This window comes from Pongo pygmaeus, chromosome 15 (assembly GCF_028885625.2).
Source record: "Pongo pygmaeus isolate AG05252 chromosome 15, NHGRI_mPonPyg2-v2.0_pri, whole genome shotgun sequence".
In the NCBI taxonomy this organism is placed as follows: Eukaryota; Metazoa; Chordata; class Mammalia; order Primates; family Hominidae; genus Pongo; species Pongo pygmaeus.
Genome location: NC_072388.2, coordinates 72,652,958 through 72,666,902, shown reverse-complemented (window position 1 = coordinate 72,666,902; position 13,945 = coordinate 72,652,958). Strand labels below are relative to the sequence as shown.

Sequence of the window (13,945 nt, the reverse complement as noted above, 5' to 3'; positions counted from 1 at the left end):
TAGGCCTGGCTGCCCAGGGGGCTGGGGCCTGGGTAAGAGGAGAGGGGAGCCAATGTGGCTTTTGCTGCCCCTTTTTTCAGCTGGGCCGGAGGGGCTTGGGCTGGATGTCAGCTCCACCTGTGCCTTAGAATGTGCCTATGCAGTGCACAAATAACACAGCCAGATGCAGGCAGTCCTGGAGCCGAACCAGGAGGGTGAGGTGATGGGACAGGAGAGTCACAGTGCCCTGGGAGATGCAGCTGATTCTCCTGCCCTCCTGGCAGCTCCCCAAAAGTCCTGGCTCCTGCCTCACCAATGCTGCTCTGTGACTTGGGGCCTGTCCCTGTGATATGAGGTGGTGGGACCGAAGGCCCTTGGAGCCCCTTTTCTTACACTTGTGCTGATGTTCGGGGCATCCTGGGAGGCTGTGGCTAACACTGTCACTGCTCTTTCCTCTGCAGGTGCCAGGACCCTGTGGAGCATCATGAACTGGGAAGAGTAGCTGAGCCCCAGAGCCTCTCTGGAAGAGAAAGGAAGAGCCAGCAGTTATTTCTCCCAGTGCCCGACCTCACCGTCTGGCGTCTTCCTCTGCCCCTGCTCTGCCCTGCCCGGCTCCTGGACTAGAGCCCGGCTTCCAGCAGGACGTTTCCCCAGGGGATGGGCGACTGTTGAAGGGGATCTCACCGCCAGGGCTCAGTTGGCCACATCATGAACCTCCAGGCCCAGCCCAAAGCTCAGAACAAGCGGAAGCGTTGCCTCTTCGGGGGCCAGGAACCAGCTCCCAAGGAGCAGCCCCCTCCCCTGCAGCCCCCCCAGCAGTCCATCAGAGTGAAGGAGGAGCAGTACGTCGGGCACGAGGGTCCAGGAGGGGCAGTCTCCACCTCTCAGCCTGTGGAACTGCCCCCTCCCAGCAGCCTGGCCCTGCTGAACTCTGTGGTGTATGGGCCTGAGCGGACCTCAGCAGCCATGCTGTCCCAGCAGGTGGCTTCAGTAAAGTGGCCCAACTCTGTGATGGCTCCAGGGCGGGGCCCGGAGCGCGGAGGAGGTGGGGGTGTCAGTGACAGCAGCTGGCAGCAGCAGCCAGGCCAGCCTCCACCCCATTCAACATGGAACTGCCACAGTCTGTCCCTCTACAGTGCACCCAAGGGGAGCCCGCATCCTGGAGTGGGAGTCCCGACTTACTATAACCACCCCGAGGCATTGAAGCGGGAGAAAGCGGGGGGCCCACAGCTGGACCGCTATGTGCGGCCAATGATGCCACAGAAGATGCAGCTGGAGGTAGGGCGGCCCCAGGCACCCCTGAATTCTTTCCACGCAGCCAAGAAACCCCCAAACCAGTCACTGCCCCTGCAACCCTTCCAGCTGGCATTCGGCCACCAGGTGAACCGGCAGGTCTTCCGGCAGGGCCCACCGCCCCCAAACCCGGTGGCTGCCTTCCCTCCACAGAAGCAGCAACAGCAGCAGCAACCACAACAGCAGCAGCAGCAGCAGCAGGCAGCCCTACCCCAGATGCCGCTCTTTGAGAACTTCTACTCCATGTCACAGCAACCCTCGCAGCAACCCCAGGACTTTGGCCTGCAGCCAGCTGGGCCACTGGGACAGTCCCACCTGGCTCACCACAGCATGGCACCCTACCCCTTCCCCTCCAACCCAGATATGAACCCAGAACTGCGCAAGGCCCTCCTGCAGGAGTCAGCCCCGCAGCCGGCGCTACCTCAGGTCCAGATCCCCTTCCCCCGCCGCTCCCGCCGCCTCTCTAAGGAGGGTATCCTGCCTCCCACCGCCTTGGATGGGGCTGGCACCCAGCCTGGGCAGGAACCCACTGGCAACCTGTTCCTACATCACTGGCCCCTGCAGCAGCCGCCACCTGGCTCCCTGGGGCAGCCCCATCCTGAAGCTCTGGGATTCCCGCTGGAGCTGAGGGAGTCACAGCTACTGCCTGATGGGGAGAGACTAGCACCCAATGGCCGGGAGCGAGAGGCTCCTGCCATGGGCAACGAGGAGGGCATGAGGGCAGTGAGCACAGGAGACTGTGGGCAGGTGCTACGGGGCGGAGTGATCCAGAGCACGCGACGGAGGCGCCGGGCATCCCAGGAGGCCAATTTGCTGACCCTGGCCCAGAAGGCTGTGGAGCTGGCCTCGCTGCAGAATGCAAAGGTGAGAGTGGCATGCGGTGGAGCCAGACCTGGCAGAGGGCATCAGGCTGATAGGTGGAAGGCTGCAGGATTTGCTTCTTGCAAATCCTGCCAGACTTTGCCCTAGCCAGCTGCCTGTGGGAAAATAGTACAAAGACCACCCTTTACCTTGCCACAGGGTTCTTGCTTACTTTCTTTTGCAGAGATATTTTTTGAATAATTAGATACTATTTCAGATACAGATAGATACAGATCACTGAGTTGAAGTGATTCTCCAGCCTCAGCCTCCCCAAGTAGCTGGGATTACAGGTGCCTGCCACCATGCCTGGCTAATTTTTGTATTTTTAGTAGAGACAGGGTTTCACCACGTTGGTCAGGTTGGTCTCAAACTCCTGACCTCGTGATCTGCCTGCCTCAGTCCCCCAGAGTGCTAGGATTACAGGCGTGAGCCACCGCGCCCAGCCAGAAGCACTGTCTGTAGAAGAGAGGAGTGTGAGGCTGGGCGTGGTGGCTCATGCCTATAATCCCAGCGCTTTGGGAGGCCAAGGTGGGTGGATCACTTGAGGTCAGGAGTTGGAGACCAGCCTGGCCAACACAGAAAAACCCTATCTCTACCAAAAAACACAAAAATTAGCCAGGCGTGGTGCTGCACGCCTGTAATCCCAGCTACTGGGGAGGCTGAGGCGGGAGAATCGTTTGAACTCGGGAGGCAGAGATTGCAGTGAACCAAGATCGTGCCACTGCACTACAACCTGGGTGACAGAGTGAGACCCCCGTCTCCAAAAAAAAAAAAAAAAAAGTAGTAGGAGAAAAGATGGTCAGGGAAAGGTCAAGTTGTGAGCCACTGTGGGTGTTTGAGTCCCGTGACTAAATGGGAATGAGGGTCCTAGATCAAATCAGAATTTATCTTTTATTTGTTTGTTTATTTATTATTGAGACAGGGTCTCACTCTGTCACCGAGGTGGGAGTGCAGTGATTCGATCTCGGCTCACTGCAGCCTCAACTTCCTGGGCTCAGGCAATCCTCCCACCTCCGCCTCCTGAGTAGCTGGGACCACAGGAGTTTGCCACCATGCCCAGCTAATTTTCTTTTATTTTCTGTAGAGATGGGGTGTCACTGTGTTGCCCAGGCTGGTCTTGAACTTGTGGCCTCAAGTGATCCTTTCATCTTGTCCTCCCAAAGTGCAGGAATTACAGGCATGAGCCACTGCGCCTGGCTATGACTTATCTTTTAAATTGCACTTCTGTTCCCATCTTGTCCAGGATGGCAGTGGCTCTGAAGAGAAGCGGAAAAGTGTACTGGCCTCAACTACCAAGTGTGGGGTGGAGTTTTCTGAGCCTTCCTTAGCCACCAAGCGAGCACGAGAAGACAGTGGGATGGTACCCCTCATCATCCCAGTGTCTGTGCCTGTGCGGACTGTGGACCCAACTGAGGCAGCCCAGGCTGGAGGTCTTGATGAGGACGGGAAGGGTCCTGAACAGAACCCTGCTGAGCACAAGCCATCAGTCATCGTCACCCGCAGGCGGTCCACCCGAATCCCTGGGACAGATGCTCCAGCTCAGGTATGAGAGGCGCCCCTTCTAAACACCTCCAGCACCTGAGTGCTCCTGGGGCCCAGGACCCTATGGGGAAAGGAGAATATGGCAATGTAGGAAGGTATCAGGGAACCTGTGGAGATACTATTTTTATTTTCCAAACCAAACTTCTGGACAGATGTCCAGAAGGGGCATTTGGGGATGTCCCCCTCCTAATGGGGGATGAGACAGTTTTATACTTGAAATTGAAACTGCCTGGGAAATTCTAGGATGTGTACATCTCTTTTTCCAGATCAGCAAATTTTGATTTGGCCCGTGCTGGGTGCTGGGAATTAGAGATGTTTGCTTGTACTGTCACTACTGAGATCTTGACATCTCTTTCTTTTTTTTTTTTTTTTTTTTTGAGGCAGAGTCTCGCTCTGTCGCCCAGGGTGAAGTGCAGTGGCGCGATCTCGGCTCACTGCAACCTCTGCCTCCCAGATTCACACCATTCTCCTGCCTCAGCCTCCCAAGTAGCTGGGACTACAGGCGCCCGCCACTGTGCCTGGCTAATTTTTTGTATTTTTAGTAGACACGGGGTTTCACCATGTTAGCCAGGATGGTCTCGATCTCCTGACCTTGTGATCCGGCCGCCTCGGCCTCCCAAAGTTTTGGGATTACAGGTGGGAGCCACCACACCCGGCCAACATCTCCTTCTAAGATTGAGGTTTTGTCTACTTTTTCTTTAAGTTCTGTCATCATTTGTTTTATACATTTTGATGCAATGTTATTAGGTGCTCATTTAGAGCTAGGTTAGATACTTTACAAAGTTTCTGTTTATCTTAAATATTCTTTTTGCCTTTTATTATTATTTTATTCTTATTTATTTTATTTTATTTTTTTGAGACAGAGTTTCGCTCTTGTCCTCCAGGCTGGAGTGCAATGGCGAGATCTCAGCTCACTGCAACCTCATGGGTTCAAGAGATTCTTCTGCCTCAGCCTCCTTAGTAGCTGGGATTACAGGCATGCATCCCAGCTACTAAAATTAGCCCGGCTAATTTTCGTATTTTTAGTAGAGACGGGGTTTCACCATGTTGGCCAGGTTAGTCTTGAACTCCTGACCTCAAGTGACCTGCCTGCCTTGGCCTCCCAAAGTGTTAGGATTACAGAGGTGGGCCACTGCACCCGGCCAATTCTTACTTTACATGAGTAAAGTTATGAGATACAAGTGTGATTTTGTAACATGCATAGATGGTATAGTGAAGTCAGGGCTGTCAGGGTATCCATATCTATTCCCCAAATAATGCAGATTGTACCCATTAAGTAATTTCTCATCATCCACCCTTTTTGCCTTTTAAAGTCAGCTTTGTCTGATATCTTGCTTGCTTTTGGTTAGAATCTGCAGGGTGCATCTTCTCCCATCATTTACTATTATTTTTTCTGTATCCTTCTACTTAAGGTGTATGTTTCAAGTGGCATACATTGGGATTTGTTATTATCCAGTCTTTTAGAGAATTGATACAGTTTATATCTTTCTATTTATTTAAAAATTAACATAAAGTCTGGGCACAGTGGCTCACACCTGTAATCCCAGCACTTTGGGAAGCCGGGGCAGGTGGATCACTTGAGGCCAGCAGTTCAAGACCAGCCTGACCAACATGGCCAAACCTCGTTTGTACAAAAATAGAATAAAATAAAATTAACATAAAAAGAATACATATTTATGGCATACAACATGATGTTTTGATATAATCAAGCTAATTAACATACCCATTACCTCAAATACTTATTTTTTTGTGGTGAGAACATTTAAAATCTGCTCTTTTAGCTATTTTGAAGTGTATAATACACTGTTACTAATGATAGTCATCATGTTATACAATAGATTTCCTGAACTTATTATTTTTTACTAACTGAAATTATGTATCGTTTGACCAGCATCTCCCCAGTCCTCGCCCCATCCCCTAACCCTTGGTAACCACCATTCTACTTTATGCTTCTTTGAATTCAACTTTTTAAGATTCCACTGATAAAGTTTGCATTTAATGTAATTACTTAAATACTTGGGTTAAAAGTTGCCATCTACTGTTAGCTGTTTCCCATCTTGCCTTTCCCATGTTCTCCTTTGGATTGATTTGATTTGTTATCCCATTTCCCCATTTTGTTGATTTATTAGTTATATCCTTGCATATTGCTCTTTTCATGATTACCCCAGCATTCTTCTTACCTGTATTTCTTCAAGAAAACTAAGCCCTATGTAGAAAGGGATTTGAGCAACTATTTCCTCGATTATCTGAAGGATGGGACATAGCTAGTACCATTTAAAAATGCACAGGAGGCCAGGTGCAGTGGGTTATGCCTGCAATCCCAGCACTTTGGGAGGCCAAGGCAGGAGGATCGCTTGAGCCCAGGAGTTCGGGACCAGCCTGGGCAACACAAGGAGAGACCCCCATCTCTACAAAAAAAACAAAAAACAAAACAACAACAACAAAAAATTAGCTGGGTGTGGTGGTGCACACCTGTAGTCCCAGTTTCTCAGGAGGCTGAGGTGGGAGGATCGCTTGAGCCCAAGATGTCAAGGCTGCAGGGAGCTGTGATTGTGCCACTGCACTCCAGCCTGGGTGACAAAGTGAGACACCTTTTCAAAACAAAACAAAAAGCAAAAACAGAAACAAAAAACCCAAACCCTATTAAATGCATAGGAAAGAATTTAACTTATTATGTATAGTGAATGCCTTATGACATCAGGATTTAGCTCTTTGGTCAAGAAGGGTTGCTAGATATTAAAACATGTATCCTGGGCCAGGGGTGGTGGCTCATGCCTGTAATCCCAGCACTTTGGGAGGCCAAGGTGGGCGGATCACGAGGTCAAGAGATAGAGACCATCCTGGCCAACGTGGTGAAACCCCATCTCTACTAAAAATACAAAAATTAGCTGGGCGTGGTGGTGGGCGCCTGTAATCCCAGCTACTCGGGAGGCCGAGGCAGGAGAATTGCTTGAACCCGGGAGGCAGAGGTTGCAGTGAGCCAAGATCATGCCACTGCACTCCAGCCTGGACAACAGAGCGAGACTCCGTCTCACACAAAACAAAACAAAACATGTATCCTGCCTCACGCCTGTAATCCCAGCACTTTTGAAGGCCAAGGCAGGTGGATCACAAGGCCAGGAGTTCAAGACCAGCCTGGCCAACATAGTGAAACCCCATCTCTACTAAAAATACAAAAATTAGCCGGGCATGATGGTGTGTGCCTGTAATCCCAGCTACTCAGGAAGCTGAGGCAAGAGAATCGCTTGAACCTGGGAGGTGGAGATTGTAGTGAGCCAAGATCGCACCACTGCACTCCAGCTTGGGCAACAGAGTGAGACTTCGTCTCAAACAAAAACAAAAACAGAAAAAACATGCATCCTTGGCTTTTTGAAATCTGTTAGTACTTTTAGCTCTTCCTGGACAATGCAAAGTTCTTGTTTTTGTTTCTGAATTTTTTGGGCGGGGGCGGGGGTTTGAGATGGAGTCTCACTCTGTTGTGCAGGCTGGAGTACAGTGGCATGATCTCAGCTCACTGCAGCCTCCGCCTCCGGGGTTCAAGTGATTCTTCTGCCTCGGCCTCCTGAGTAGCTGGGACTACAGGTGCAGGCCACCATGCCAGCTGATTTTTTTGTATTTTTAGTAGAGATGGGGTTTCACCATGTTGGCCTGGCTGGTCTCGAACTTGTGACCTCAGGTGATCCACCCGCCTTGGCCTCCCAAAGTGCTGGGATTACAGGTGTAAGCCACCACACCCAGCCCTGAATTACTTTAATCAGAGGTTGAAATGAGATGATTTGAAGCTAGGCTTTATTCCATATAGGGACCAGCCTATTTCTGATTCATCTTTATTCTGAATGAAAGTGAGTATCAGCCCTTTTTGGAGTCCCAATCCAAAGCCTGGGGGTTTGCCAAGCTCTCCTTCCTTGGCGAGCCCTAAACTTCAGCTTTGTTTTTTATTTCCTTTTTTTTTTTTGAGATGGAGTTTCGCCCTTGTGGCCCAGGCTGGAGTGCAATGGCTCAATCTCAGCTCACTGCAACCTCCGCCTCCTGGGTTCAAGCAATTCTCCTGCCTCAGCCTCCCGAGTAGCTGGGATTACAGGCGCTCATCATCACGCCCAGCTAATTTTTTGTATATTTAATAGAGACGGGGTTTCACTATGTTGGCCAGGCTGGTCTTGAACTCCTGACCTCAGGCGTTCCACCCACCTCGGCCTCCCAAAGTGCTGGGATTATAGGCATGAGCCACCGCACCCAGCATTTTTTTTTTTTTTTTTTTTGAGAGGGAGTCTCACTCTGTCACCCAGGCTAGAGTGCAGTGGCGTGTTCTCCACTCATTGCAACCTCCGTTTTCTGGGTTCAAGGAATTTTTCTGCCTCAGCCTCCTGAGTTGCTGGGATTACAGGTGCCCGCCACCATGCCCGGCTAATTTTTGTATCTTTAATAGAGATGGGGTTTTGCTGTGTTCGCCAGGCTGGTCTCCAACTCCTGACCTCAGGTGATCCACCCACCTTGGCCTCCCAAAGTGCTGAGATTACAGGTGTGAGCCACCGCACCTGGACAAACCTCAGTTTTTATTGTGTCAGTTCCTTAAATTTCTTAAAAGCTCTGCTCAGTTTCTCAGCCTCTCAGTTGCCTTTTCCAGTAATAGCATTCACCTCTAGGGAAAATGCAGCTTCAAATACTGGGCTCACCTCTTTAGCTTTCTTTTTTTCCCCCTAGATCTTGGCTCTTTAATTCTTTGCCAACCTATTTGCTCTCTGATATCTTCAGAAATGTGTTTTGCACATCGAGTCCAGATTTTCTGGTTATTCTCAGCTGGAGAGTTGGCCTGCATGCCTCTGTAATAGGCAAGGGAGCGCCACAGTCTCTGCTCTCTGGGTTCCTGTTCTCTGGTTGAGGAAAAGTTTGTGGTAGAGGCTGGAGGCCTGGGCAGCTTGTTCTGAGACAGGAAGGAGCCTGAGCAGCTACACAGCTCAATGCCCCTATTTTATAGATGAGGAACTAGGTCCAGAAAAGACAAGAGACTGACCTGAGGTCATATAGCCAAGTAATGGTAGAGCTAGCCCTAGAATTTGGATCTCCTGAATCCCTGCCTGTGAGTACTTGTACTACACCAGGCTTTGGGGGGAGGTTTGTGTTTTGTTGTTTATTTCATTCATTATTTATTATTCTTTGTACTACAGATACTTTCTTTCATGCATAAAAGTAGAGAGGGGTATAATGAATGCCAGTGTTTAGCCATCACCCAGATTTCACAGTTATCAAAACATAGCCAATCTTATTTCACCTGTACCTCTGCTTCTCCATGCCACTGGGTTATTTTGAAGCAAATCCTGAACATCGTATCATTCCATCCATATACTTCAGTTTGTATCTGAAATACGTAAGGACTCTTTCTTCTTCAACATTATCTCAATAGCACTACCACACCTAAAAAATGAACATGACTATTTTTGTCAAATATTCAGAATAGTTTAAATCCCTTATTATAAAATTACAAATCATTACAGCTAGCTGATTTTTTGTGAGATTTCTTGTCAAGAAAGTTTGGGGGGCCTTTGGCTCCTGCATTTTTTTTTTTCTGTGCAATCATATTGTCTTCCTAAGGGAAGAAGAATGAACAGTTTCATTTCATCCCAATTTGTAGAAGGGAAAAGAGGGCACAGATGGGTGAAGGACATGGCCAGAGCCTTAGAGGGTGTCAGGGCCCTCTGCTGGAAGGTGTTTATGGGAGCCAGAACCTTGGCAGGGAGACAGCTCATTATTCTAAGGCCCACTCGGTCAACATCGCCAACCTTACCTGTTATACTGAGTACGCAGAGGGATAAACTGGGTGCTGCTCACCCTGTAGGGCTCCATTCTCTGCCTTTGAGATTATAGGAATCCAGCAAGAGAAGGCCTCTGTTCTCTTACAGTCCTGCTTTCTATTCTAGATAGAGGCCCATGAGGCATACCTAGCAGGGAGAAGTAGGAGGGCTAACCTTTGCCAGCGGGCATGGGCTAGACTTTCCTAATAGGATTAATACTATGAGAACAAAAGTTCTGCAAGGACAAGGATTGTCCATTCGATTTTTTTTTTTTTTCTTTTTCCTTTTTGTTTTTTGAGACGGAATCCAGTTCTGTTGCCCAGGCTAGAGTGCAGTGGCACGACCTTGGCTCACTGCAACCTCCACCTCCCGGGTTCAAGTGATTCTCATGCCTCAGCCTCCTGAGTAGCTGAAATTACAGGCACCCGCCACCATGCCCAGCTAATTTTTGTGTTTTAGTAGAGGCAGGGTTTTGCCATGTTGGCCAGGCTGGTCTCGAACTCCTGACCTCAAGTGATCCCCCCACCGCGACCTCCCAAAGTGCTGAGATTACCACGCCCGGCCTTGTCCATTCCATTTTGTAGTCCCAAGCCCAGCTCAGGTCTTAGCACGCAGCAGGAGCTTTCATCTAACACAGAGCCTGGAGTTTAAGTAGTGATAACAGCCAATATTTACTGAGGTACCAGGTAATGTTCTCAGTGATTTCCTCGTATTAATTCATGTAGTCCTCATAGTTACCCCATAAAGTAGACACTTACTAGGTAGGCACCATGTTAAAAATGAAGATGCACAGAAAAATTGAGTAATTTTCAGTGGCAACAAAGGTGGTAGGTCCCAACCCAAGCAGTCCAGCTCCAGAGCCTGGGCCCTGAACTACTGCACTCTCCTGCCCTATCACACACTTTACAGCAGAGGTGGGGAACTGTGGTCTGGGGGCCAAATCCGGAGCTAAGAATGGTGTTACAATTTTATATGATTAGTTTTAAAAAGAAAAAGGGAAAGAAGAGGAATATGTAACAGAAATCACATGTGGCCCACAAAGCCTAAAATATTTACTCTCTGGCCCCTTACAGAAAAAGTTTGCTGACCTCTGCCCTAGAGGAGACGATAAGAAGGGCTTTTGGACCTGCTCCTTTTTTCAGGCTTGCCTTGGTGGGTGTGGTGGGCAGACTAAGTTCCAAAGGTGAGACTGGCAAGCTGTGGTTAAGACTTCACTTTCCCTGGGACGCGGGGGGCTGAGCCATCTTTGTTTTCTTTCCTTCTCCAGGCGGAGGACATGAATGTCAAGTTGGAGGGGGAGCCTTCCGTGCGGAAACCAAAGCAGCGGCCCAGGCCCGAGCCCCTCATCATCCCCACCAAGGCGGGCACTTTCATCGCCCCTCCCGTCTACTCCAACATCACCCCATACCAGAGCCACCTGCGCTCTCCTGTGCGCCTAGCTGACCACCCCTCTGAGCGGAGCTTTGAGCTGCCTCCCTACACGCCACCCCCGATCCTCAGCCCTGTGCGGGAAGGCTCTGGCCTCTACTTCAATGCCATTATATCAACCAGCACCATCCCTGCTCCTCCTCCCATCACGCCTAAGAGTGCCCATCGCACGCTGCTCCGGACTAGTGAGTGACCTCTCTCCACGGCCCTGGCAGGAGCGGGGCTGGGGCACTGGGCAGGGAGGCATCTCAGCCTATGGGGCTGCTGGGGATTGGGCTGGAACACTCTGGGAGAAGGAGCTCTGCTCTGTCTTCTCTGAGATTGAGAAGGAGGTTGTCCTGTTTCAACAAGGAGGTGGGGGGTGGCCTGCCCAGCTGCTTGGATTCAAATCTCAATTCTACCATTTACTATTACATCCACTTTTGCAAGTCACTTCAACTCCCTGGGCCTCAGTTTTTTCAGTATTAGATGGGGATATTAGTATTACTTGGTTGATGATGAAATTGCCAATATTCAACTATTTCTGGATTCACAAATAGTAGTTTCCTTTGGTTCAACCTAATAGCCACTTCCTAGGCTCATGTGCATTAGCACACATAAAGCTGGAACATCATGCCCAGGCCATCCTGTTTGCTCATAGTCCTTTGTGGCAGATCTGGTCTCTGGGGCTCTCGAACAGTCTTTTTGGCCAAAAGCAGACATTCTGGAAATATTGGGCTGGCTTTGGGTGATGTACTGTTGAAAAGTGTTGCCCACTCCATAAAGAGATCCATTTCCTCTGCAAAATGGGATAATCCAATCCCTTAGGGTGGTAGAAAGGATTAAGTGGAAGTAGCTAGCTCATAGATGCCTTTGGCCAATTAACCTTTGACTGCGATCTCACCCATGGTGTAGCTCTCTGGTGCCCCCTGGTGTCTGTGGATGCAAAATGTTTGCCCTAGGCTGGCCAGCCTTCTGTCCTGCTTCCTGGGGAGGCTTCTCCCTGGCTAGGCTGTGTAGGAAGAGGAAGTCGTTGTACAGATCAGACAGGCAGCCAGCGAGAGGTCAGTCGGTCCACGAGTATTTACCGAACACTCGGGCGTAAGGCCTTGAACTGGGTCCTGTGAGGGCTCCAAGAATGTACAGGACACCATGGTCTGTTCTATAGAGAATGCAAGGTCATTAGGGAGTTGACATGAAAGCCTGGGAGTTGAACAAATAGAGGTTCCCGGCAGTGTGGGATCTGCAGCCAGTGAGTGAAGCCCCAGCAGCTAGCCCGGGATGGTGAGGACTGTATTCAAGAGGGGTGGGGCCAGAGCTGAGCCCCAGCGATGGAGGAGGGCGGGGGCAGGGAGGACACACCAGGCGGAGGAAATGACTGGTGCAAAGGCCTGTAGATGGGACCGTGCAGGGAGAGTGAGGGGTCGGGAGGTAAGCAGTCAGCTAGGATGCAAGTCCAGGCACATGGGTGGTGGGAGGTACAAATGGAAGTGGAACTGCCTTGAACCCTGAGGGGAGGGTTGCAGATTTTATTTCACATTGCAGGAGGGAGTCAGTAAAGAGCAAAGATTTTTTTTTTTTTTTAAGCAAAGGAGTGTTTTGATCATTTGGGGCCTTAAGAAGACCAGCTTGGGGCTGGGCACAGTGACTCACACCTGTAATCCCAGCTACTTGGGAGGCTGAGGGAGGAGAATCGCTTGAACTTGGAGGTTCACCTCCTTGAGCCAAGATCACACCACTGCACTCCAGCCTGGGCGGAGACAGAGTGAGACTTTGTCTCAAAAAAACAAAAACAAACAAACAGAAAAAGCAAAAAAAAACAACAAAAAACTAGCTTGGGAGAAACTGAGGCAGAAAATCCAAAGAGGAAGTGAGACAATAACTATAAAACAGCGATCCCCTTCACCACCTCCCTAGTGTGCTCAAAGTTTCAGTCTCTTTACTAGAAAACCACAGCTTTATGTTGGAGTTAGTGCTGGAGCTTCTGGGGGCGAGGATATGGCTTTAGTAGTAGAAGCAGTAATAATCTTTATCGAGTGCCAGGCTCTGTGCGTTATTTTATCCAGTTCTCACATTAACCGTAGGAGACAGGTAGTGATAGCTAGCCCCTTTTGGTGAGTGTGAAAACCGAGGCACCCAAATATTTAGTGAAGGGCCTGCGTTTTCATAGGTGACAGGCTGCAGAGCCAGGACTCGGGTGCCTGTGTTCCCTGCGTGAGCTCTGTGTGTCACCACTGTGACTCTTGCACATACAGGGCAGCCACTAGGATTGGGGGTGCTTTGCTGAAAGGAGGGTACTGTTTATCAACCTGCTCTTTGTCCCATAGACAGTGCTGAAGTAACCCCGCCTGTCCTCTCTGTGATGGGGGAGGCCACCCCAGTGAGCATCGAGCCGTAAGTGCAGCCCTGCCCCTGGCTGAGGGGTGTGGGTGGCCACCCTGGTGCAGTGTGTGCAGGTGGGCCCTGGGAGCAACAGGAGGGTTCCGTGGGGCCTGCAGAGGGCTGAGAGGGCCTCCTTGCGCTTCTGTATTTGGCCCTGGGCTTTGCTGTCCCCGCCCTGCCTCTGTGTGGAAGTTGCAGGGAAGGGCAAGGACCGGCTCAGCTTGAACTTATCTCTAGGAGAGTTGGAAGGGGGATCCAGAGGCTCTTTCCCATCTGTAAACCTGCAGCTGCTTCTCCCCTCTCCAGCCTCTGGACCTTGCCTTTCTGGTGGTGCCAGGTCAGGCTGTCCTCCCAAGCTCCTAGAACCCAGACTCCCTACACCTAGCTGAGGCCTTGGTCTGCCAGCTCCCCCTCATCTTCTTCCCACCCTGAGGGATCATCAAGTTCTCCGTCCCCGCAAGGTGAGGCCTCACTTCCTGCCTTTTTCACTCCTCTAGACGGATCAACGTGGGCTCCCGGTTCCAGGCAGAAATCCCCTTGATGAGGGACCGTGCCCTGGCAGCTGCAGATCCCCACAAGGCTGACTTGGTGTGGCAGCCATGGGAGGACCTAGAGAGCAGCCGGGAGAAGCAGAGGCAAGGTGAGGAGGGCCCTGGGGGCAGCAAGTGAGGGCAGGCACATGGGTGGGCCAG

The 13,945-nt window shown here is 50.5% G+C and overlaps 1 protein-coding gene across 2 annotated transcripts in view; it reads left to right on the top strand.

Moving 5' to 3' along the window:
• Positions 1-13,945, top strand: part of MIDEAS (mitotic deacetylase associated SANT domain protein) — a 73,230-nt gene that overhangs the window by 47,620 nt on the left and 11,665 nt on the right. For both annotated transcript variants that reach the window (XM_054447829.2, XM_063651823.1), the window contains 5 exons: positions 441-2,136; positions 3,377-3,676; positions 10,732-11,077; positions 13,199-13,265; positions 13,751-13,893. In XM_054447829.2, the coding sequence (XP_054303804.1) occupies positions 688-2,136; positions 3,377-3,676; positions 10,732-11,077; positions 13,199-13,265; positions 13,751-13,893 (2,305 nt within the window). In that variant the 5' untranslated portion in view covers positions 441-687. The remainder of the gene's footprint in view (positions 1-440; positions 2,137-3,376; positions 3,677-10,731; positions 11,078-13,198; positions 13,266-13,750; positions 13,894-13,945) is intronic.